Consider the following 24,426-nt stretch of genomic DNA (forward strand, 5'->3'; position numbering starts at 1 on the left):
AAGGCATGAGGGAAATGCAAAGCCAAGCCACCAGGTGGCAGCACTTGGCACCCATTAGGAGAGCTCTGATCATAAAAAACAGGTAATAGCAGTGCTGGCAAAGACATGAGGAAATGGGCACCCTCGAACACAGCACAGGACGCTCTGGGGGACAGATGACTTCCGAATGTAAGCTTTGCACAGCACGACTCAAAAAAATCAAAAAAACTGACTGGAATATTGCTCCCAGGCCAGCCACTGGGTGTCCCTCAGAGCTGGCTCTCGGGTCCATTTGACATGTGCCACTCCCTGTTTGAGCACTTCTTGACTTTCTGGTACAAGATAGGCCAGACGTATCTCATGCCTCTTCCTGCTGGAGCCCAGGAACCTGTCATATTCCCAGGGTGCATTATTGTGGGGAGTGTGAAACCAGGATCTGGGCATTTGTGTCATTCCATGACCCCAGCTCTGCTAGGCAGGTATTAGCAAACCTTCTTTTTACAAAGGAGGTACACAGAGGTCAAGTGTGATGGCCAAGGTCACACAGCGGCACCGCCTTTGAGAGCCGGCAGTGTGAATCCAGAGCCCTTGATCTTCACTACACACACAGGGTAGAAGTGAAGGCTCTTGGCCGGCGCCGTGGCTTAACAGGCTAATCCTCTGCCTTGCGGCGCCGGCACACTGGGTTCTAGTCCCAGTTGGGGCGCTGGATTCTATCCCGGTTGCCCCTCTTCCAGGCCAGCTCTCTGCTATGGCCCGGGAAGGCAGTGGAGGATGGCCCAAGTCCTTGGGCCCTGCACCCGCATGGGAGACCAGGAGAAGCACCTGGCTCCTGGCTTCAGATCAGCGAGATGCGCCGGCCATAGCAGCCATTGGAGGGTGAACCAGCGGCAAAAAGGAAGACCTTTCTCTCTGTCTCTCTCTCTCACTATCCACACTGCCTGTCAAAAATAATAATAATAATAATAAAGAAGTGAAGGCTCTTAAAAAAAGATTTATTTATTTACTCAAAAGGCAGTTACAGAGAAAAGAGAGAGGGGGGAGGGCGGGAGAGAGAGAGAGAGAGAGAGAGAGAGAGAGATCTTCCATCTGTTGGTTCACTCCTCGAATGGTTGCAACCACCACAGCTGGGCCAGGCTGAACCCAGGAGCCTGGAACTCTATCCAGGTCTCCCCTGTGGGTGGCAGGGGCCCAAGCACTTGGCCATCTCCCGCTGCTTTCCCAGGTGCATTAGCAGGGAGCTGGATCAGAAGTGGAGAAGCCAGGACTCAAACCAGTGACCATATGGGATGTTGATGTTGCATGTGGCGGCTTAACCTATTATTTCACAACACCTGCCCCTGGGTTATTTTTAACAGATCACTCTTACTTGCTATCTGAATGGAAACAAAAGAGGAGAACCTCCAGGGAACCCACCAGATTCCCCAGGGAGGGTATGCCTTCAGAGAGAGCCAAGGGCCACACATCTGAGGACGTGGGGTTGGGAGATTGGCCCTGGTGTCCTGGCCCTTCTGCTAGCACGAGTTCCAGATGCCAGCAAAGCATGGCTTTCATCCATTTGCTTTGGCATCCTCACTCCTCCGCCTCCTACCAAAAGGCTGCCCAGAGCTGAGTGCCCATGGCAAGAGAGCCTACTGAGGACACTATGCAGGACTTGGCGTTTGCTTGTTGAATCTGGGAAATGGGTACAGGGAGATTCATGATTCTAAATGTCTAAAATTTCTTGTATTAAAACTACATACAAAATAACAAGTGAGAGAGGAGAGAGTGGCAAGAGCCAAGGGGTGAGCATTGAGTGAGTGAGGGATGCGGCCTCCCCAGCTCCCTCAGGCTCTCAGCGGGACATCTGTGAGCCGAGACACAGAAGCCTCCAGCCGCACCTTCTCCCTCCGCGCATGGCGGGGCCGCTACTCCTCTCCTGGGCCAGCTGCCTCCTGGTGGCGAACCAGGCCTTCATCATCCACCGCTGTGACCTGGCCAAGGTGCTGCACGAGCAGGAGCTGGAGGGCTTTGAGGGCTACTCCCTGAGCGACTGTGAGTGCCATCCCTCCCTCCCTGAGCGACTGTGAGTGCCATCCCTCCCTCCCTGAGCGACTGTGATGCCATCCCTCCCTCCCTGAGCGACTGTGTCATCCCTCCCTCCCTGAGCGACTGTGATGCCATCCCTCCCTCCCTGAGCGACTGTGTCATCCCTCCCTCCCTGAGCGACTGTGATGCCATCCCTCCCTCCCTGAGCGACTGTGTCATTCCTCCCTCCCTGAGCGACTGTGAGTGCCATCCCTCCCTCCCTGAGTGACTGTGAGTGCCATCCCTCCCTCCCTGAGTGACTGTGATGCCATCCCTCCCTCCCTGAGCGACTGTGTCATTCCTCCCTCCCTGAGCAACTGTGATGCCATCCCTCCCTCCCTGAGCGACTGTGATGCCATCCCTCCCTCCCTGAGCGACTGTGATGCCATCCCTCCCTCCCTGAGCGACTGTGTCATTCCTCCCTCCCTGAGCGACTGTGAGTGCCATCCCTCCCTCCCTGAGTGACTGTGAGTGCCATCCCTCCCTCCCTGAGTGACTGTGATGCCATCCCTCCCTCCCTGAGCGACTGTGTCATTCCTCCCTCCCTGAGCAACTGTGATGCCATCCCTCCCTCCCTGAGCGACTGTGATGCCATCCCTCCCTCCCTGAGCGACTGTGAGTGCCATCCCTCCGCGCCTGGTCGCGCCCGGGGGGGGGGCCGTCTTTCCCACTCCTCCAAGAAGCCTTTCCCAACACGGGCAGTCACTCAACAACTATTAACTGAGCACTTATTATGTACCAAGAACTGCTTCAGGTGCTGGGATATAGAGCTATCTAGGGTCCCACAGTGTTCACATTCTAGGATTAGCGAGCCACAGTTAGCACATACGTGTGCCTGCACACACACACACAGCAAGTGCTGCCTGGTGGTGACAAACACATGAGGGAAAATACAGCAAGGAGAGTGCCAGGCGATGCCACTCCAGGCGACACACGAGGAAAGGCCTCCCTGAGGAAGTGACGTTGGGCAGTGCTGGATGCAAGAGGGACCTGGTCATCCCGCTGTGTGGGAAAGGACATTCCAGGCACAGGGAACAGCCGGGGCCAAGCCTCCCTCCTGCTGCGTGGAAGGCCTGTCTCCCCTGGGCTCAGAACGTGTGCACACTGTCCCCCAGCACTCTCTCCCCTCGTCGTGCTTTGTGGTCTCTGAAGGTGCACGTCTCCTTCTTGGAAGGCAGCACCTGTGTGTGGCCGAGCTGAAAGTCCTTTGCTGGGCTTTGCACAGTTCCTGGCACATAGTAGGTGCTCAGAAAGTGCAGAAGGCATGGGTGGGTGGGTGGATGGAGGGACAAGAGAACGCCACGGCGCTACTAGCCCTCTGGCCCCATTTGGCCCCTTGGGCCTGGTTCCCTTGTCCCGATTCCCCACCTCCCTCTCTCCTCCACCTCCGTTCTCACTCAGCTTGGTCCCCACGAGAGCCTGACCCTCTTCTCCCCATCCTCAGGGCTGTGCCTGGCTTTTGTGGAAAGCAAGTTCAACACTTCAAAGGTGAACGAAAACGCAGATGGCAGCTCTGACTACGGCATCTTCCAGATCAACAGCCACTTCTGGTGCAACGATTATCACAGCCACACGGAAAACTTTTGCCACGAGGACTGCCAAGGTCTGCCCAGGGCCCAGGCTGGGGCGGGGGGATGGAGAAGAGCGGCCAAGGTCTGCCCAGGGCCTAGGCTGGGTGGGGAGAAGAGCAGCCAAGGTCTGCGCAGGGCCCAGGCTGGGCGGGCGGGGAGTGCAGGCTCTGCTCACAGGTTTCCCTCGCCACCACTGCCTGGGAATGCCCCAACAGGCATGGCTCCTAGAATCAGGGGATCCCTTACTAAGCAGAGGCCCGAGCCCACCCAGGTAGGAGATTCTGCAGAGGCCTTGAGCAGAACCCAAAAGGCTCTGAACAGCCAGGCATGGTAGAACACCCTCAGCAGCTGACATTCTTACAGGTATAGCTCATTCCATCCATGCAGTAGAGACGATGACCCCACTTTACAGATGAGCACACTGGGGCCGAGAGAGAATTAGCACTGAATGCCACCGATGGTCTTGAAGGCTCAGCTCTAACCATTGAGTGGTACTGCCTCCAGCTAACGGTCAAGCGCAAACTCCCTTGTCAGAGCGGACCCAGGAGCCTCTGCCCCCTCTGTCCTCCATGCTCTAACATCCCGGGGCTCCTCCGCCTTAAGAGTCCCCCTGATCAGACAGGACTTCGCCTGGGCCTCTGTGCTCCTGTTTCGGCATTTCTTCCCCCCGGAAGCGTCCCCTCCAACGTGGCGTGCGCCACCATCTGCCCTGGCTAGGAAGAATGCCACCAAACACGTTCAGATCTCGGTCCTCTGCCCCTCCTTCCCCACGTCCCAGCCCCTCTGGCCTCCAGCCACAGTCTTAGGGTTGCCTAGGAGGGCCCCTGGGAGGGAGGCTTTGCTGGGCAGCAGAGACCCTTGCTTGGAGGGCCAGTGTTGGACTCGCTCCCTGGGAACTCTCACAAGCATTCTCCCTTTCAGACATGCTGAGCCCCAACCTGCTCTCCTCCATCAGCTGCGCAAAGAAGATTGTGTCCGGGTCAAGGGGCATGAAGAACTGGTGAGAGGATGTGGCGGGGCTGAGCTGGTGGGCAAATCCCCAAGGAGCAGCCGTGGGCGGAGACTCATGGGCTCTCCTCTGCGGCCGTCCAGACAAGTGTAGGATGGAGGTCAAGCTTGGAACTCCGTTACAAGGCCTGGGGTATCTGCTTCCTCGATGAAACTCTTTTGGTTGCACTACCAGAAAACACTTTGAGCCCAGGGAAATGTGTTCTGAGCAGACGAGCTGTCTCATGGAGCCGGCCCTGGGGGTGCGGCGGGGCCTCGGGGGGAGGCTGCAACAGAGCTGGGGGCTGCTAGGAGCGTTGCACCCAGACTTCTGCTTCTCGTGGCGCATCTGCTGCACTACTCCAAAAATCCGCTTTCTGTGCTTTTAGTCCACGAGCCAGATGCGAGGTGCCCCAAGTTTAAGGCTGAAGACCTTAGGCAACCACCGGCATTGCGAGTCCCAGGCCTACTTCCTGCAATGGAGAGTCTGATTGGTTTATCTTAGACCACGTGTTCCTCTTGGATCCAATCAGCTGCAGGCATGGGAGGAGTTAAGCAATATCATCATGGCTGCCCTGAGGGCTGTCTCCATAACTGGCAATACCTGTATTTTCTATAAAAAATGTGGGGCTGTCAGCTCACCAACGGGGCGTGGCCACTTTTCTGAGCTTCAGACTGTATATATGAATAATGTAATGGCTGTCTCCACGGGTGACTGTGAGAGTGGGAGGAGTCAGGTGCTTTTCTGACTCAAAGCACCTTAAAGAAGAGACATGGGAGGCTGTTAGGGCTGAGCTTTCCCGGAGGGGAGTCAATGGTGGCCCAAGGAGCTCCCAGCTCTGTCCAACAGCGCCCTCCCCCTTCACGGGGATACAGAGTGCAGGAGAGGCAAATACCAGAGAGGAGGGCCACCGAAAGGCAAAACCACGGGCCCAGGGGCAGACAGACCCCAGGGCGAGCACTGGGCGAGTCTGGGCGTTGCTCTGCGGGAAGGCAGATGGTTAAGAACAGGGCCATGTGAGAACCAGGTCTTTCTTCTCTGCAGGGTAGAATGGAGGCTGCACTGTGCAGGCCGGCCACTCTCCTACTGGATGACAGGATGCCACCTGGGATGAAGCAGGGGAACCCGCGGGGGAGCCATCCCAGGACTCCGGTCCTCGCATGGGGATCCTTTACGTCTTCCCCTCTGGCCTCCACTTCATAGTCTTCTCTTTCCTTCTGTTCACAAGAAACACTGCCCAGAGCCCCAGCAATAAACGGTTGTCTCGGGCTTCCTCCGCGCTCCCATCCAGGCCCAGTTCCCTGGTTCCTGTCTGTCATTTGCAAACCAAGAGGACCATGATAAAGAGAGTTCTATGTTTTCTGGTTTATTAAAACATTTCTTGTGCAGTGTGTTAATTTATTCATTATTAATTCCACATGAGCCTGAGCACCTAGTACAGGAGAAGTGTGCTGGGTGCTAGAAAAGGAAGGCAAAGCCCAACTGTTGCTCCTGGGATGCTCCTAGTCCAGGTGGGAGGCAGAGACGTCCACAAACCCTGCAGCGGGTACCGAAGTCTACTGTTATGGGTGTGAAGCAGATTTGGGAGCCAACCCCTACAACACCAACTTGTTTTTTTTTAATAAAAGGGAAAGCTCAGAAGTGTGGAATGGGTGGGGCTGAGGGTCTGGTACTGAGGTGAAGAAAGTGTGTAGAGAGGTTGCAGAAATGGGGCAGGTGCCAATGCTTTTTGCTTGCTGTGGGAGAATCTAGACGATAAAGAAGGCTTCTCTGGATAGGATCTGGGTGTTTGGGGGGTGCTGATTTGGAGTAGATCCTGCTTATGAACCAGGCAAAGACAAAAAAAAGAGCACACAGCCACCATCAGTAGGGTCTGACTCGTCGATCGGTTACCTTGGGCCACTCACACCTCTGCCTCAACCGTAAGATGACAGACTGGACAACTCAGTGGCTCTCCAACTTGGATTTCGCAGGCCAACAAAATGTCAAAAGAAGTTAAACCTGGGCTGGGCATTTGGCCTCAGCAGTTAAGACACTGCTTGTGATGCCCGCGTCCCACACTGGGGGGCCTGGGATCAAGTCCTGGCTCTGCTGATTCCAGCTTCCTGCCAACGCACACCCTGGGAGGCTGCAGTGACTGCTCGAGAACATGGATCCCGGCCACCCACGGGAGAGACTCAGCTTGGGTTCCAGGCTCCCGGCCCCTGCCTAGCTCATCCCCAGACGATGAAAAGTCATCTTTTGTAGGCCATTTTGGGTGGAGTTGCCTACTTATCCATAAGTCCATGCGTCTCTGTGCCAGTTACTCCCACAGGGAGGTCTTGGAACTGAGCCCTGGTTCTCTGTGATCAATTTTTTTAAAAGATTTATTTATTTGAAAGAGTTACACAGAGAGAGAAGAGGCAGAGAGAGAGAGAGAGAGAGAGAGGTCTTCCATCCGCTGGTTCACTGCCCAAATGGCTGCAACAGCCAGAGCTGCGCCGATCCAAAGCCAGGAGCCAGGAGCTTCTTCCCCGTCTCCCACGCGAATGCAGGGTCCCACAGCGTTGGCCCTGTGCGTTCAACTGTTAAGTCCTTCACTGGTATCTCTGTGTACTTGGGCCATCTTCCACTGCTTTCCTGGGCCACAGCAGAGAGCTGTATTGGAAGTGGAGTAGCTGGGTCTTGAACCGGTGCCCATATGGGATGCCGGCGCTTCAGGCCAGCGTGTTAACCCGCTGCACCACAGCACCGGCTCTGTGTGTTCAATCGTTAAGCCCTTCACTGGTGTCATCTGGCTGAACCACAGCTGCTCCTTTTCATTCCAAAATGGAGTCGGTCTGGCCAACCTTGTTCATGGTTCACACACCGAGGACCGGTGAAAACCTCCTCACAGACCAGGCCGGCTCTGAGAATTACTATCCAGAAACCACATTCTCCAGGGCCCCTTCTGGCTCTGACAGTCCAGGGCTGAAACAGGCCTTGGGACCCACTTTCCTTCTCAGCGTTACCCCGCCGGGTGGTCGATCACGACCCCCGGAAGACCCTTCTCGGGCACCACCAGCGCCCACGTGGGTGCCCTGCTTGGACCCAACCTGCTGTTTCCCCTCACTCTACCCCCCAACCCAGGCCGCCCGGCCCCCACAAGTGCCCACAGCTCGTCAGAATCACCTAGAGCCCCCAGGGACTTCTTTGTAAGATTTCCCGCTAGGCTGTCGGTGGCTTAGTGACACCTGGTCTCCTTGGCGCGTGGAGATGAAGCTGGCTGCCATGAACAGGTGCGACCCTCCCGTCGTGTACGCCCACGCGCGGGGGGCTCTAACCTAAAACACACTCGAACAGAAGCACTGAGACCTGTCTGCTGGGCTAGGAAAGGAACGGACGCCGGACACCGCCCAGCCCCGCCCCGCCGGACCCCGAGCGGACGCGCCGTCGGCCCCGCCCCTCGGACGCGGCGCTCTTCGAAACGCGCGGGCAGGCCGTGCGCAGGCGCAGTACGGCTGGCGCCAGAGCCGCGCCGGAGCGGAGCGGCGAGGATGGCGGAGGTGGTAGCCTTTGCGGTTCCCACTGAGAGTGACAAAACCCTGCTGGTGTGGGAGCTGAGCTGCGGCCCCACGGCCGAGGACTTACAAGTGAGCGCGGGCCGGGGTGGAGGGGGCGGCGGAGACAGCCGCCTGGTCGCCCCTGCAGAGAGGCGCCGCGGCGGCCCCCCGGCCCGGCGGAGACCCCGAGAGGGGCCTCTGCACAGCCAGCCCGCGGCGTCTGCTGGTGCTTCTGGGGCGCAGGCTGTAAGAAGAAAGTGCGGTCACAAATGAGAAGGCTCCTGGGAGGAGCAGGGCGGGGGCCAGGCGGGAGGCGCAGCCCTGGGTGGGGGGCGTCAGGGTCCTGCTGGGGCTTACTCGGCGCGGGGCCACGCACAGCGCTCTCTCTTCGCAGCGTTCTCCCGGTTCGGCCTTCTGTATTCAGTCCGGGTCTTCCCAAACGCCGCCGTGGCCGGCCCTGGTTTCTATGCCATCATCAAGTTCTATTCCGCGAGGGACGCGCGCAGAGCCCAGGCGGCCTGTGACCGGAAGCTGCTTTTCCAGGAGACTCCAGTGAAGGTGGGTCCGAACGTGGAATCCCAGGCTCCGTGGGTGGAGAAGGAATTCCCTAAGAACGGGGTAGCACCTGTCGGCTCTCTGGCGGACAGAATGCTCTCAGGTGCACTGCTGCGCTGAGCCTGTGGTCGCTGGTTGTCTAAGATTTTTTTTGAAAGGAGAGACAGAGAAAGAGATCTTCCAAACACTGGTTCACTCCCCAAATACCTGCAACAGCAGGGTCTGGGCCAGGCGGAAGCCGGGAGCTCAGAACTCCATCCGGGGCTCCCATGCAGGTGGCAGGGGCCCAGGTACTTGAGCCGTCGTCCACTGCCTTCCCTGGCACATTAGCAGGGAGCTGGATCAGAAGCTGAGCAGCAGGACTGGAACCGGCTCTCAGGTGTGGGATACCAGCATCTAAAGCGTGACTTAACCCACTGTGCCACAGGGTGTTTGTTTTAAATATTTATTTATTTATTTATTCGAAAGGTAGACTCACAGAGAGAGAGAAATCTTCCATCCACTGGTTCACACCCCAGTTGGCCGCGGCAGCCAGGGCTGGGCCATACGAAGCCAGCAGCTTCCTCTGAGTCTTCCACGTGGGTGCAGGGGCCCAGGGACTTGGGCCATCTTCCACCGCTTTCCCAGGCCATAGCAGAGAGCTGGATCGGAAGAGGAGCAGCGGGACTAGAACTGCCGCCCATATGGGATGCCGGCACTGCAGGCTGGGGCTTTAACCCACTGTGGCACAGCACCAGCCACTCCCCCAAATTCCTTATCTAGTTAATTATACATGTTCTTTTACTTTTAGCAAATGCACATAGTTCTTATCTGTTTTGCCCTTTATAAATACAGAAAAGAGAATATCGTTTTAAAATCATGAAAAGGCTGAAGGTTCCTGAAAGAGTTCTTTTTCCAGTGTCATAAAGGAAGATGGTTGCTGGCAAGAATGTGGCCAAGTTAGTCAAGGTTCGAGCTGTCTGCAGCCAGGGCCGCAGAGTCCTGTCCAGGGAAGCCCCACTGTGACCCGGGGGCGGAGTGGCCTCCCCCGCTGCACTCAGCTCTGACAGAGTAGCCTCCGTTTCTCCTTCCCAGTTGCCATTGGAGAAAGGAATTTTAGTTTTTAATTTGTTCATTCACTCACTCGCAGACCATCAGTGCTCCTTACATGCCAAGAACTGCGCCGGGTTCTAAGAACGAGAAAAGAATAAGATGTGGTTCCCTTAGGTGCTGAGGAGCTTGTAAACTAGTGATGGAGAGGATCCATAAACAAGTCAGTGGAGAACGAGTGCTTTGCCTATCTTGTACTTCTCGAATTTTTGTGACTATATGAAGGTCTTCAAAGTTTGTGGAAAATACCTATTATGAAAAAAGATAACTATTGATTTAATTTTTTTTAAACCGGGGCCAGCGTTGCAGTGTATCAGATAAAGCTACCACCTCGGATGCTGGCATCCCATATGGGTGCTGGTTTGATTTTCAGCTGCTCTACTTCCAATCCAACTCCTTGCTAATATGCATGCGAGAGCAACAGAAGATGGCCCAACTATTTGGGCCCCTGCACCGTGGAGACCCAGAAGAAGCTCCTGGATCCTGGATCCTGGCTTTGTTCTGGCCGTTTGCAGAGTAAACCAGCAGATGAAAGATTTCTTTCTCTCTCTTTCTCTCTGCAATTCTTTCAAATAAATTAAAGACTATTTTGTACCAGGTTAAGCTGTACTAACTTGTTGCAGGACATCCAAACAGCCATAGTCTGAAGCACTGAGTGGGATAAGACATAAGTTTTGAAAAGCCCCTCTGCCAGCGCTGTGGCGCAGCGGGTGAAGCCACCGCCTGCAGTGCCGGCATCCCATGTGGGTGCTGGTTCGAGTCCCGGCTGCTCCACTTTTGATCCAGCTCTCTGCTATGGCCTGGGAAAGCAGTAGAAGATGGCCCAAGTCCTTGGGCTGCTGTACACCCGTGGGAGACCTAGAAAAAGCTCCTGGCTCCTGGCTTTGGATCAGCACAGCTCCAGCCGTTGTGGCCAGTTGGGAAGTGAACCAGTGGATGGAAGACCTCTCTCTCTCTCTCTCTCTCTCTCTGCATCTCCTCTCTCTGTAACTCTGACTTTCAAATAAATAAATATATATAAAAATAAATATATATGTAAAAAGAAGGGATAAAAAGATGTTGAAAATGAAGCCTGCAGTGGCGGAACAGTCACACTGGGCTGTGAGGTAGAAATGGATCTTGTTTTGCACTAATTGAAGATAAACCATTAACAGCAGAAACAGTAGCCAACGCTGTAGACATCTCCATTGGTTCTTACACAGTTGTAACTGAAAAATGAAAGTAGAACAGCCTTCTTTTTTTTTTGACAGGCAGAGTGGACAGTGAGAGAGAGAGAGAGACAGAGAGAAAGGTATTCCTTTACCGTTGGTTCACCCTCCAATGGCCACTGCGGCTGGGAGCCAGGTGCCCCTCCTGGTCTCCCATGGGGTGCAGGGCCCAAGCACTTGGGCCATCCTCCACTGCACTCCCGGGCCACAGCAGAGAGCTGGCCTGGAAGAGGGGCAACCGGGACAGAATCTGGCGCCCTGACCAGGACCAGAACCCGATGTGCCGGCGCCACAAGGCGGAGGATTAGCCTATTGAGCTGCGGGGCCGGCCAGAACAGCCTTTCTTGATGCCAAAACTATAGTGCCTAGAACAGCCCTGGGCTGATGAACAGAACTTTCAACAGAAGCTTTAAACAACTGGGATCCGACGCCTGAAGCTTTTCTTCAAAGAATTGTGAAAGAGATGAAACATGGCTTTACCAGTGTGATTCTGAAGACAGAGTACAATCAAAGCAATGGCTCCCAAGAGGTGAAAGTGGCCCAGTGCAGGCGGCAGAAGACCAGTCAAGAGCAAAGGTCGTGCAGCAGATTTGGGGGATACTCAAGGCATTTTACAATGAATGGTAGTAACTGCTTTTAAAAAAATATTTATTCACGGCCAGCGCCGCGGCTCAATAGGCTAATCCTCTGCCTTGTGGCGCTGGCACCCCAGGTTCTAGTCCCAGTCGGGGCGTCGGATTCTGTCCCGGTTGCCTCTCTTCCAGGCCAGCTCTCTGCTGTGGCCTGGGAGTGCAGTGGAGGATGGCCCAAGTGCTTGGGCCCTGCACCCCATGGGAAATCAGAGAAGCTCCTGGCTCCTAGCTTCGGATCATTGCAGTGTGCAGGCCACGGCAGCCATTAGAGGGTGAACCAATGGCAAATGAAGACCTTTCTCTCTGTCTCTCTCTCACTGTCCACTCTGCCTGTTAAAATATATATATATTTTTTATGTATATTTTTATATATTTTATATATATTTTATATTATATATATAAAATATATATATATATTCATTTTATTTGGCAGAGTGACAGAGAGGAAGAGAAGAGAGAGAGAATCAGTCTTCCATCCTCTAGTTCATTCCTCAAGTGGCCACAGTGGCTAGTGTGGACCAGACAGGAGCCAGGAGCTCCATCCTGGTCTCCCGCAAGGGTGGCAAGGAGCCAAGTACTTGAGCCTTCTTTCTCTGCTTTCCCAGGCACCTGAGCAGGGAGTCGATTGGGAACAGACCAGCTGGCACTCCTAGATGGCACGCCCATGTCACAAGCAGCAGCCTCACCTCTCCAACACAGTGCCAGTCCCGGTGTAGCTTTTTATGAGTGTTTGAAAAAGCCAAAGCTTTAACAGAAAAACACTCCAGAAAAATCCTTCCTCACCATAATGTTCCTGCTCATTTCGTTCACCAAAAACGGGCAAGTTTGTGAGAATTTTCAGTGGGAATTTATTGGACATCCACCTCACAGCCCTGATTTGACAGCTTCTCACAGTTTTTAAATTTGTTTTTTTAATTTGTATTTATTTATTTATTTATTTATTTAGAGGCAGAGAGGTCTTCCTTCCATTGGTTCACCCCCCAAATGGCTGCTACGGCCGGTGCGCTGCGCCGATCTGAAGCCAGGAGCCATGCGCCTCCCCCTGGTCTCCCATGCGCGTGCAGGGCCCAAGCACTTGGGCCATCCTCCACTGCCTTCCCGGGCCACAGCAGAGTGCTGGCCTGGAAGAGGGGCAACCGGGACAGAATCCAGCGCCCCGACTGGGACTAGAACCCGGGGTGCCGGCGCTGCAAGGTGGAGGATTAGCCAAGTGAGCCTCAGCACCGGCCGAGCTTCTCACTTCTTTAAACTGAAAAAAATAAAAATTTTTAAAGGACACCCCTTTTACTTTGGTTAATGACAGAAACACTGCACTGACATGGTTAAACTCCTAGGACCCTCGTTTCTTTAGGAATGGGCTAAAAGGCGGATATCATTACTGACAGAAGTGTCTTGAATTTGATGGAGCTTATGTTCAGAAAGTTTATATATATTTTTTAAGATTTATTTATTTATTTGAAAGTCAGAGTTACACAGAGAGAGAAGGAGAAGCAGAAAGAGAGAGAGGTCTTCCCTCTGCTGGTTCACTCCCCAATTGGCTGCAACTGCTGGAGCTGTGCCAGTCCAAAGCCAGGAGCCTCTTCTGGATCTCCCATGTGGGTGCAGGACCCAAGCACTTGGGCCATCTTCTGCTGTTTTCCCAGGCCACAGCAGAGAGCTGGACTGGAAGAGGAGCAGCCGGGACTTGAACCAGCACCCATATGGGATGCCGGCACAGCAGGCAGTGTCTTTACCGGCTACACCACAGCCCTGGCCTGGAGAGTTTGTTTTTTATAGAATATAAAAAATATTTTACCAAAACCTAAGATTTACAGAAGTTTCCAGATAATGTAAACAAAATGGTCGCAAGCTCTTGCAAAGAGGGGAATCTCCACTTGACAGTGTTCTGAGGGCTGTGACGCATGTTTAGGGTTCCCACTTCGGTTCAGACCATCTAGCTTGTCCATCTACAGAATTTAAACAAAGTTAGACTTGGCTACAGAGCATATTCTAAAGAATGGGTTAGCGGCTTTTAACCAGTGCAATTAAATCACCATGGAAAGGGGGAAAAGGAGCTCATAAAATTAAACTTACCTTCCTCCTCCAAAAAAAAATAAATAAACACCCAAGTCCCTGCAGGGAACTCTGACAGCTGCCCTCCGTCCCAGGGCCTTCTACCTGAACCGCTATGGGGGAATGAGTGGAAGCAGAGCGGCCCCGCCACAATCCGGCTGGTTTTAGCGCTCCCGCTTTTAACAGTGAACTGGGACAAGACAGAGACTCGCTCCTGTGCAGTTCATCGCCAAAGGACTGAAGATGCCTGGGCTTTTATTCTGCAGTGCTTTTAAACTGTGCCCATTAAATGCAAACAGAAAAAGGAAGAAGTCTCGACAGACCAGGAGAAGTGATACACACTTGATCACATTGATTTAAGTATTATTCATGGCATAAATCCTAGTCCATGTTCTAGCAGTTCCATGGCGTGGCTTTGTTGTCCTTCCGCTGCTCTGCCGTGTCATTTGCTGACGGGTTATCTGGATTGGGAGCATGTCACAAAGCCTGGAACCGTGGCAGAGCCGTGTAAGCCTGCAGTGCTAGGAACCTCTTACCTGTCTGCATACCCGAGCGTCATTGTCCCAGCTTGCCTGCAACAGGAGGGTAAATCTTGGGCATGGAGCCTACTTCAGGGGCTGCCCTGGGTATTCTTCTGGGAGGAACTGTTCAGGTTTAAAAGTTCCTAGGGGTCCTGGGGGCCAGCGATGACCACATAAAAGTAGCAGGAGTTGCTCTCACCTGGTTCTGCCAGCGTCGCTGGGTGTCCTTGATGACCCTGTGAGACAGCCCGGCCACCTCGTCAGACCCCGAGTCTGCCCTCTTGTCTCCGGCTCTGCACCAGTAGTTTATATTTTTTATTGTTGTCTTTTAATTCCATTGTCCATGAACTCTTTGACAACACCTTGTATTCATATGCTATAGTTTTTAAACATGAGAGACTTTTAAAAACTAGTGATATACAAAATCCATAGTAAAGTGTCAAATAGAGTTAACACTCACTTGCCAAAGAAGCATGTTATGCAGATGAACCTCTAATTGTTCTAGTTGCTTATAACAGTCGCAGAGGTTAGTGCCTTAGGTTAGTGCCTTAGGGAGAGGGGTCAGTTCTTTCTGCCATATTCCCAAGCAGGGCCCCTGGCTGGGAAGATAGGTACAGCTTTGCTTCTTTGCTCACCCACAGCCCTGTCATCTGCTTCTGCAGGACTCCCGTGGTTGTTTTCATCATCCGTGTTCACCACCAGAGGTCAGGAAAGTTTCCAGTTTTTCAGGGGCCCTGAAAATGATGCGGAAAAAGTACTGTGACTTAAAATAATAACATTTATTTAGAGATTACGATGAATGTAGTGCTTAAAATGTTCTGGCCCATTTAATCTTCATAAACACTCTGAGGCCGGCGCCACGGCTCACTAGGCTAATCTTCTGCCAGCGGCGCCAGCACCCCAGGTTCTAGTCCCGGTTGGGGCGCCAATTCTGTCCCAGTTGCCCCTCTTTCAGTTCAGCTCTCTGCTGTGGCCCGGGAAGGCAGTGGAGGATGGCCCAAGTCCATGGGCCCTGCACCCACATGGAGACCAGGAGGAAGCACCTGGTTCCTGGCTTTGGATCAGCACAGTGCGCTGGCCGTGGCAACCATTTAGGGGGTGAACCAACAGAAGGAAGACCTTTGTCTCTGTCTTTCTCTCACTATCTAACTCTGCTGTCCAAAAAAACACTACTCTGAAAACAGTATTAATAAATCTCAGGTATATCCAAAATGAAATCTTGGGCAGAGTGTGATGTTTGTGGGTCTGTTGTGACTTTAGGTTCGTCTTGGCACCAGACATAAGGCAGTTCAACATCAGGCCCTCGCCCTAAATGGCTCCCGATGCCAAGAGCTGGCAAACTACTATTTGGGTTTCAATGGATGGTCAAAAAGGATCATCAAGGTAAGCACCGTAGGTTTTCTTTTGACTAACCACACCCCCTTCCACGTTGTAATCCTGGACTTTAACCAGGAAGACTGAACTGTGAGGTGGGAGGAGAGCTGCGATGCCTTCCACCGTTAGGGTAGCTGGCTGTGCTTGTATTTGAACTGGCCTGCCACCTAGGATTGGCTGCAGCCCCAGTCACTTGGATTGCTGTTTCATAATTCATGTGATGTGTAATAAAAACAGTTGTCTGTGTCTAGTAATTCAGTGCTGAATGTTACTTGATTTTGAGCAGTAGTGTTGTGGGGGAGGGGGTATGATTGTTTTACTCCAGGTCCTTGTCATGCACTAGGATATGCATTCTAAAGGCTGACACATATAAGGCGCACCACACGATTTATTTAAAAGGTGAAAAAGTGGACACACACATGCACACGTGAGCAGGGGTTTCTCCACACAGAGAAATACCCATCCTGAGTGGGTGATGGAAGTGGGCCTGAAGATTTGCCCGAAAGGAGAAGGGGTGGGGGAGAGGAGACAGGACTTCCATGGCCCCTCCACAAGTCCCACATGGAGCTCAGTATCCACGTTTCATGGCATCTTCTCCGCAGGCCCCAGATGAAGCAGATGCGTCCCAGGAAAGGGGGTGTTTTGACTGACATGTGGGTGAATAGAACTGCGTGTGGGGTGGGGGTGGTGGGCATGGCTTGCAGATGCCTCCAACTCACCTCACCTACCGAGCTGGCTGCCTGGCCGTATCATTAGGACACCTCAACTGTTACATTAACTGGAGTTTACTGTTTATTTCTAACCACCATAAATGTGGAAGTCAACATAAGATCCTAGGAAGCACCTTTCATGTATAATTCTAACAGCTTCAGGAGCTCTCCGACCTTGAAGAGAGGGAGAATGAAGAGACCGAGCGGCGACTTGCGAAGCGGAGCCTGAAGGTCTTCTGTGCCTTGGAGGTGGTGCTGCCATCCTGCGAGTGCACGAGTCGTGGAGTGGGTGTGGCCGAGGAGCCTCTGGATACACTGGAGGAGGAAGGTGTGCTTTCCCTGTGTGTAGGGAGAGTCTTCTCTTCCTAAAACACCTTCGGGGCTAGCATGTGGCACGGGGCAGCTCATGACACCAGCATCCCATATCAGAGCACTGGTTTGAGTCTTAGATGCTCTGCTTCCAATCCAGCGCCCTGCTAATGTGCCCAAGTGCCTGGGCTCCTGCCACCCTGCTGGGAGACCTGGATGGGATTCCTGCCTCTGGCTTCAGCCTGGTCTACACCTGGCTGTGCAGACATTTGAGGAGTGAGCCAGCTAATGAAAGAGTGTGTGTGTGTGTGTGTGTGTGTCCCCCTCTCTCTCACTGTGCCTTTCTACTAAGTAAATCAATCTTTTCTGAAAGATTCATCTTTTTAGATCCATGTCAGGCCCTCCCTCCTGAAGTCCTAGGCAGGTTTTTGCCTTGCGTAGTACCTCACAGAACCTTTTTTTTTTTTTTCTCTTTATATACAGAAGATCAGTTTAGTATATATTAGGTAAAGATTTCAACATTTTGCCCATATCGCAACATAAAGTGAAAAAACTACCATTGGATTACTAATTATAGCATTAAATAGCAATGTACAGCACATTAAAGACAGAGATCCTACATAATTTTTTTTTCAAATTAATTAATTTTCTATGCCATTTCCATTTTAACACCAGGTAGTTTTTTTTTTTTTTCATTTCCAATTCTCTTTATATACAGAAGATCACTTCAGTATATAATTAGTAAAGACCTCATCAGTTTGTGCCCACACAGAAACGCAAAGTATAAAAATACTGTTTCAGTACTAGTTATAGCATCACTTCGCTTTAGACGACACATTAGGGACAGATCCCACATGGGGTGTAAGTACACAGTGACTCCTGTTGCTGACTTAACAATTTGACACTCCTGTTCATGGCGTCAGTAATCTCCCTAGGCTCTAGTCATGAGTTGCCAGGGCTATGGAAGCCTTTAGAGTTCGCTGACTTTGATCTTATTCCGATAGGGTCATAGTCAAAGTGGAAGTTCTCTCCTCCCTTCGGAGAAAGGTACCTCCTTTGATGGCCCCGTTCTTTCCACTGGGCTCTCACTCACAGAGATCATTCATTTAGGTCTTTTTTTTTTTTTCCATGATATCTTGGCTTTCCATGCCTGCTAACCTCACAGAACCTTTAAACTCAAAATTCCACCTGCCAAGAAGCTTAGGGAGAGATAGGAAATAATATTTTCCAAGTTTTTAGTTAAAAATTTGCTTAAGCTCTTGTACTAACACTCAGCTCTTTGTCTATTCATGGAGGGGCCTGCGTAGAAAGAGTCAAATCTGTGTCACTAGAAAGGGTCCTCCCATTGATACTGATTTTGTTTTAGAATCCATGGCCCCGAAGGGCGGCACTGTGGTATAAAAAGCCGCCGCCTGCAGTGCCAGCATCCCATGTGGGCGCTGTTTCGCGTCCCGGCTGCTCCACTTTTTTTTTTTTTTTTTTTTTTTTAAGATTTATTTTATTTATTTAAAAGAGTTACAGAGAGAGGTCTTCCATCCATTGGTTCGCTCCCCAGGTGGCTGCAACAGCTGGAGCTGCACTGATCTAAAGCCAGAAGCCAGGAGCTTTTTCCGGATCTCCCATGTGGGTGCAGGGGCCCAAGGACTTGGGCCATCTTCTACTGCTTTCCCAGGCTATAGCAGAGAGCTGGATCGGAAGAGGAGCAACCAGGACTAGAACTGGCGCCTATATGGGATGCCGGCGTTTCAGGCCAGGGCTTTAACCTGCTGCGCCTCAGCACTGGCCCCAATGCTCCACGTCCGATCCAGCTCTCTCCCATAGCCTGGGAAAGCAGTGGAAGCTGGCCCAAGTCCTTGGGCCCCTGCACCACGTGGGAGACCCGGAGGAAGCTCCTGACTCCTGGCTTCAGTTCGGTGCAGCTCCAGCCCTTGTGGCTAATTGGGGAGTGAACCAGCAGTTGGAAGACCTCTCTATCTGCTCTCTCTGTGTAACTCTGACTTTCAAATAAATCAATCAATCAAAAAAAAAAAAAAAAAAAGAATTCATAGCCCTGGGCTTGGGGGTTTTAAAGCAGAGAGAGGCAGGGATGTTCACGAGTTGGGTAGAGAGGCTCCCAGGGCGATACCCAAGGAGCACCTCCGTGTGTGGCTTGAGTCTTTGTCGCACAGTCAGGTAGGGTCTGTGCAGGCCTGGCTTCAAATGGTCACATTCGAATCTGTGGGTAATGTGAGGCTCGGGTGCCAAGGTCCCACCCTGATCTCCCTTCCAGTACATCAGGAACTTCCGGAATAGATGGGAAGAACAATCCTGAGCCCTACAGGATGTCCCTGGAACAGAGCCGTCCAGCCGTCCTTCGTGCTATGCCTGCCCCTAGGCACTAAGATAAGGAGCTAAGAATCGTGGATGCATGTGCATGTTCTGAACATGAAGTAATTGTCACTGATCAGACATGCTAACTCCACTTGTTCCGGTTGGCTCTAGGACCACTGTTGTTCCTTATGAAGAAGAAGACAGCCCAGAACCTTGCCATTCAGAAGGCTTTGTCAGATGCGTTCCAGAAACTGTCGATTGTGGTTTTAGGTAAGACTCTTGATCGTCCTCAAAGTGCTCCAGTTTCAATGAACAAGAGACTCGTCTTGAAAAGTTGATTGGGTGAAAATCCTATCTGAAACACTCTGTTACATTCTTACTGGATTCTTTCACAGCAGTGGTCTTAAGTTAGTTCTTTGTGACATTTGTGAGAAAAATGACCACAGCTATTGTTGCCCCCAGTTTATAAATGTAGAACAGTTCGCCTCAGCTCACACTGAACGCATCTGATCCAGCTCTGGTTTCCTGGTCACTTACAGAATAGTGACTAAGCTTTGGATACCAGGGTATGCGTCCTAACTCTGCCTCTGGGATTTTTTATGCAGTTTTCAGTTTTGTCCCAGAGAGATCTGAAGAAATCTGATCTCTGTAAGTATAATCTCTTTTATCTGTAAAACAGGGTTAGCAATTCAGCCCACCCTCTGAAGGATGTTTCAGGAATAATGAGACGATGAGTATAAACAGCTTGTAACTATGGCTACGTGGTAAGCTGATAGTATGTGTGAACTCTCACCTGTTGCTTTCTCTCTGAATTAATAGATAAATAAACTCTGCTGAGGAGAGAATTTATTAGATTCTGTTTTCTGAATCAAGAATTCAGTTTCAGTCTTCATTTCTGACCTGGACACTGGGCAAGTATAGTTCTTCTAATCGGCTGCTTTCATGTGAGCCTTGGACGTGGTCCTGCTGTTGAATGCCATTGACTGCGATCCCTGTTGGGTTCTCCTGTGGTGTGCATGTTATAGGCTGTACCCCGTAGAAACTTGATATTTTCGCAGAGTCCCTGGGTAGGATTGCTCTCATGCTTCAGAGACCTGAGGCTTAGAGATTCAGAAATCCTTGCTAAGTTATCAGAGATTGTCCCCCTTCCTCTCTTCCTCTGCATCTCTTAAGTCCCAAGTTATCAGAGGTGGCCCTGATTGGCCTCAACCTCCAATCAGGACAGCCCTTCCAGAAGTCTGGCCTCCCTGTCATCAGGGAGAATTCCCATCCCTGTAACAACCTTTAAGAACCAAACCGAGGTGACAGTGGCAGCAGCGGTCATATTTGAGGCCTGGGACGGTGAAGGGTTTTACCTAGAGGGCTCTGTGCCTCCACTGGCACTGCTCCCCGCTCCTCCTGCCTGGCAGTGGCCTTCGTGAGTGTGACCACCTGCTCCGCACTGGTGCTGCCGCTCATCGCCACACTCATCTTCTTGGCCTTCCGGCACATGACCACATGTGGCGAGCTGAAGACTGCAAGAATCCTGCAGAGCAGTGCACACCCTGAACCCTCTTCTGCTTCCAGAGCAGCTCATGGAGCTTTGCTTCTGTGTCGTGCTGCTTTGTGCAACAGAGTGGCCTGCGCTGTTGGTGTCTGCATGCCCCTCTTGGCGTACCACATCTGGAGGTGTACGAGCAGAGCAGTGATGAGTGGGCCAGGACTCTGTGGCCCCACAGCCATCACAAATGCGATACTCCAACATTGTCAGAAAGGATGGTGCACATTAGGTTTTTATAGCATTTTTTAAACTACCTGAACAGCGTGAGCTACGCTTTGGTGAGCTCTTAGAGTAACACACAGAAAAATTGGCCCAGTTAAGTGCATGCAAAAGGCCATGCAATAAACCACATGAAGGGATTCCTTCCAGCGGGAGTAGGCTACAGAAGCTGATCATTCACTTTAACAAACGACTCCTTGTTTTTTAAATAGTTCCATGTTTTTGCTTCTGGAAAGGCTGTTTTCAAATGTGACACTCAGATGAAGAATTTAAATGGAATTACATATGAAATAATACAACATTACCCCTGGTGCTGACAGGTTTGAACTTGGACTCTAAGGGACAGCCATAATCTGAATGATTGCATCGATTACTGACTGGCCTTAGTCCACTGGGAGCTTTTCTTCATAGGAACTTTATTGAAATGCCTTCTAATTATAAATTAGCTGTTGCTTCTGATTAACAAAGTGTACATCTGGGGCCCAGCAGGTTAAGCCACCACTTGTGACTCCAGCATACTGGGAGTGCCAGCTCGAGTCCCTGCTGCTGCTTCCTATCCAGCCTCCTGTCAGTACACCTGGGAAAGCAGTGGATGTCGCAAGTGCTTGGGCCCCTGCCACATATATGGGAGAACCAGATGGAGTACAAGTTCGTGGCTTCAGCCATCCTGCAGTGCCTTTAGTGCAGTACAACAAAAGTCTGAAATTAAGACTTATTTTCAGTACATGCTTTTAAAGATTACAGATAGCCATTTCTTAAACTTACTGTCATTAGAACAAAACAAAACAAAGGTCTAGGTTGTTTACCTCTCCTAATAGGCTGTGGTATGCCTTGAATATACTATACACTCAGCACTCCTTAAAGCAAAAGGCTTATGGCTCTCAATTGCTTTTTTTTTTTTTTTTTTAAGAGTTATTTATTATTTATTCAAAATGCAGAGTTAGAGGCAGAGGCAGAGAGAGTGAGAGAGAAGTCCTCTGGTTCACTCCCCAAATGGCGGCAACAGCCACAGCTGTACTAATCCAAAGCCAGGACCTTCTTCTGGGTCTCCCCCGTGGGTGTAGGGGCCAAAGGACTTGGGCCATCTTCCACTGCTTTCCTAGGCCATAGCAGAGAGCTGGATTGGAAGTGGAGCAACCGGGACTTGAACTGCACCCATGTAATTGCCAGCACTGCAGGTGACAGCTTTACCCACTACACCACAGTGCTGGCCCCTCTAACTTGCTTTCGAGGGGAATTGTATTGTCTATAAAGTATGTGAACCAGTATCACCCAATGAAATGCTCAAATGCTCTCCCCAAAGCTTTGCTCCTTGTATCTGGTGGAAGTTTGCTTCTCAGGGTGTCCACAACTGCCTCTGGCTTGTAATATGAAGTGTGTTAGTTCCAGGGCTTCTATCCCTGATTTGAATTCACTTTGACCCCCATCTAATACCTGATTGTTTAATCATATTGTGATTGAACATTTTTGTTTCCACGTTTTAAAATTTCTATATAATTATTCCTTAGTTTCTACCTCTAAGATCACAAAGTGCTTTGAGCCGAACATAATTGATACAGCATGCATTTCTTAAAAGTTAAGTTAAAAACTGGTGTGGGCCGGCGCCGCAGCTCACTAGGCTAATCCTCCGCCTTGCGGCGCTGGCACACCGGGTTCTAGTCCCGGTCGGGGCACCGATCCTGTCCCGGTTGCCCCTCTTCCAGGCCAGCTCTCTGCTGTGGCCAGGGAGTGCAGTGGAGGATGACCCAAGTGCTTGGGTCCTGCACCCCATGGGAGACCAGGAGAAGCACCTGGCTCCTGCCATCGGATCAGCGCAGTGCGCCGGCCGCAGCGCGCCAACTGCGGCGGCCATTGGAGGGTGAACCAACGGCAAAGGAAGACATTTCTCTCTGTCTCTCTCTCTCTCACTGTCCACTCTGCCTGTCAAAAAAAAAAAAAAAAAAAAAAAAAAAAAAAAAACTGGTGTGGGCTGGCCGGCATTGCAGCTCACTTGGCTAATCCTCTGCCTGTGATGCCGGCACCCCGGGTTCTAGTCCCGGTTGGGGTGTCGGGTTCTGTCCCGGTTGCTCCTCTTCCAGTCCAGCTCTCTGCTGTGGCCCAGGAGTGCAGTGGAGGATGGCTCAAGTCCTTGGGCCCTGCACCCGCATGGGAGGCCAGGAGGAAGCACCTGGCTCCTGGCTTCAGATCGGCACAGCGTGCCGGCTGTAGCAGCCATTTGAGGGGTGAACCAACAGAAGGAAGACCTTTCTCTCTGTCTCTCTCTCTCACTGTCTAAATCTGCCTGTCAAAAATAATAATAATAATAATAAATTTAAAAAAAAAACTGGTGTGGGGACTGGCATTGTGGCGTAGTAAGTAGGGCTTGCTGCCTTTGACTCCAACATCCCATGTGGGCTCCAGTTCATGTCCTGACTGCTCCACTTCCAATCCAGCTCCCTGCTTGTAGCCTGGGAAAGCAGCAGAGGATGGCCCAAGTGCCTGGGCTCCTGCCGCCCATGTGGAAGACCTGGAAGAAGTTCCTAGCTCCTGGCTTCAGCTTGGCCTGGTCCTGCTGTTGCAACCACTTGGGGAGCGAACCAGCAGATGGAAGATATCTCTGTCTGTAACTCTGACTTTCAAATAAATAAACCATTAAAAAAAAAAAAAAAAGCCTGAAGTGTGAGGTGAGGAAATTTCTAGGAAAATACTCTTTCTGCTTTTATAAATCAAAAATGTGTCTCATTGAGTGCTACAGTTGTACCCAGGAAGATTTAGGGGCCAGCATTATGATACAGTGGGTAAAACTGCCACCTGGGATGCCAGCTTCCTGTATGGGCACCAGTTCGTGTCTTACCTGCTCCACTTCTGGGCCAGTTCCCTGATTATGGCCTGTGAAAAGTAGTGGAGGATGGGCCAAGTGCCTGGGCTCCTGCCACCCATGTAGGAGACCCAGATGAAGTTCAGGTTGATCTGTCTCTGTAATTGCTTTTCGAATAAATAAATAAACCTTAAAAAAACAACAACAAGAAACACTGAATTGACCCATGTTAACTTTGTTATTTCAGAAAGTGGTAAAATAGCCGTGGAGTACAGACCTGGTGAAGAGATCCTAGATACCGCAAGCGAAGAAGAATTACACAACTTGATTGAAGTATGTGGAGATGAAAGCTGGAGTGTCATGTAGCCCCGCCTGTGCTGCAGCCCCACCCCCACTTCCTTGCAGTGGAAAACCACAGCTTCCAAGGTTTTACCACAAAATAAACAACGTGGCTGCCAGCTGTGTCCCTGCCATGGCCTTCAGCTCCTTGTAAGGTCATTTTAATTGCCATGGCTGAGCTACCTATTTCCGTGATGCACCTGATGCTGTGAACCTTGGGCCAGGAAATGGGTGGCACGCAAGCCTTGCCGAAATTGCCCTCTGAAGGGTCGGTTAAGCCCTGCCCCAAGCCCACCCCTGTGCACAACTCCAGTGCCCAGGGATGGCCCTGAACCTCGTAGAGTGCAGCTTGCTCTTGAGCATGCCTGCGCTCCCCCTGAGTCTGCATGTGAATAAACCTTGCTTCTCTGCTTTTTACCTGTGTCTCATCCCTGAATTCTCTCCTTGTGTCAGAAAAGAAACAGGACACAGCCACCCTGTGACATCTCCAAGGCTTGGGGATGCTGGGCTGCTTGGACACGGGCCTTTCAGAACTCCCCTCAAACAGGATCCCAGGGATCAGCGAGCAAAGTAACTGTGGCCTTATGTGATTTTGATTATCTCACTCTTGTTGTAAAGTGTTCTGTCTCTACAAAGGTAGAGGAA

The 24,426-nt window shown here is 51.5% G+C and overlaps 2 protein-coding genes across 5 annotated transcripts; both read left to right on the plus strand.

Moving 5' to 3' along the window:
- Positions 1 to 1,874: 1,874 nt before the first annotated feature.
- Positions 1,875 to 5,719, plus strand: LYZL6 (lysozyme like 6). Its single transcript, XM_062175637.1, has 4 exons — positions 1,875 to 2,013; positions 3,491 to 3,649; positions 4,539 to 4,617; positions 5,650 to 5,719. The coding sequence occupies exons 1-4, from the start codon at positions 1,875 to 1,877 to the stop codon at positions 5,717 to 5,719; spliced, it is 447 nt and encodes a 148-aa protein (XP_062031621.1).
- A 2,369-nt stretch (positions 5,720 to 8,088) lies between these two features.
- Positions 8,089 to 24,198, plus strand: RDM1 (RAD52 motif containing 1). Of its 4 annotated transcripts, none has more exons than XM_062216384.1 (6): positions 8,089 to 8,216; positions 8,505 to 8,684; positions 15,444 to 15,566; positions 16,424 to 16,595; positions 19,058 to 19,156; positions 23,690 to 24,198. In XM_062216384.1, the coding sequence occupies exons 1-6, from the start codon at positions 8,121 to 8,123 to the stop codon at positions 23,806 to 23,808; spliced, it is 789 nt and encodes a 262-aa protein (XP_062072368.1). In that variant the 5' UTR covers positions 8,089 to 8,120; the 3' UTR covers positions 23,809 to 24,198. The 4 variants fall into 4 exon arrangements, with proteins under 4 accessions (XP_062072368.1, XP_062072370.1, XP_062072369.1 ...); XM_062216386.1 differs by lacking the exon at positions 23,690 to 24,198 and adding an exon at positions 19,706 to 22,582; XM_062216385.1 differs by lacking the exon at positions 19,058 to 19,156.
- The last annotated feature ends 228 nt before the right edge of the window (positions 24,199 to 24,426 follow it).

This window comes from Lepus europaeus, chromosome 18 (assembly GCF_033115175.1).
Source record: "Lepus europaeus isolate LE1 chromosome 18, mLepTim1.pri, whole genome shotgun sequence".
NCBI lineage: Eukaryota > Metazoa > Chordata > Mammalia > Lagomorpha > Leporidae > Lepus > Lepus europaeus.

What these genes read in the sequence shown, in the direction of transcription:
- LYZL6 (XM_062175637.1), top strand. Translation starts at nt 1,875, where the DNA reads ATGGCGGGGCCGCTACTCCTCTCCTGGGCCAGCTGCCTCCTGGTGGCG. An exon ending in GGGCTACTCCCTGAGCGACT is followed by an intron (nt 2,014 to 3,490) that starts GTGAGTGCCATC and finishes CCCCATCCTCAG; the next exon opens with GGCTGTGCCTGGCTTTTGTG. An exon ending in TCAAGGGGCATGAAGAACTG is followed by an intron (nt 4,618 to 5,649) that starts GTGAGAGGATGT and finishes TCTTCTCTGCAG; the next exon opens with GGTAGAATGGAGGCTGCACT.
- RDM1 (XM_062216384.1), top strand. Translation starts at nt 8,121, where the DNA reads ATGGCGGAGGTGGTAGCCTTTGCGGTTCCCACTGAGAGTGACAAAACC. An exon ending in CCACGGCCGAGGACTTACAA is followed by an intron (nt 8,217 to 8,504) that starts GTGAGCGCGGGC and finishes GGCCACGCACAG; the next exon opens with CGCTCTCTCTTCGCAGCGTT. An exon ending in GGATACACTGGAGGAGGAAG is followed by an intron (nt 16,596 to 19,057) that starts GTGTGCTTTCCC and finishes GGTTGGCTCTAG; the next exon opens with GACCACTGTTGTTCCTTATG.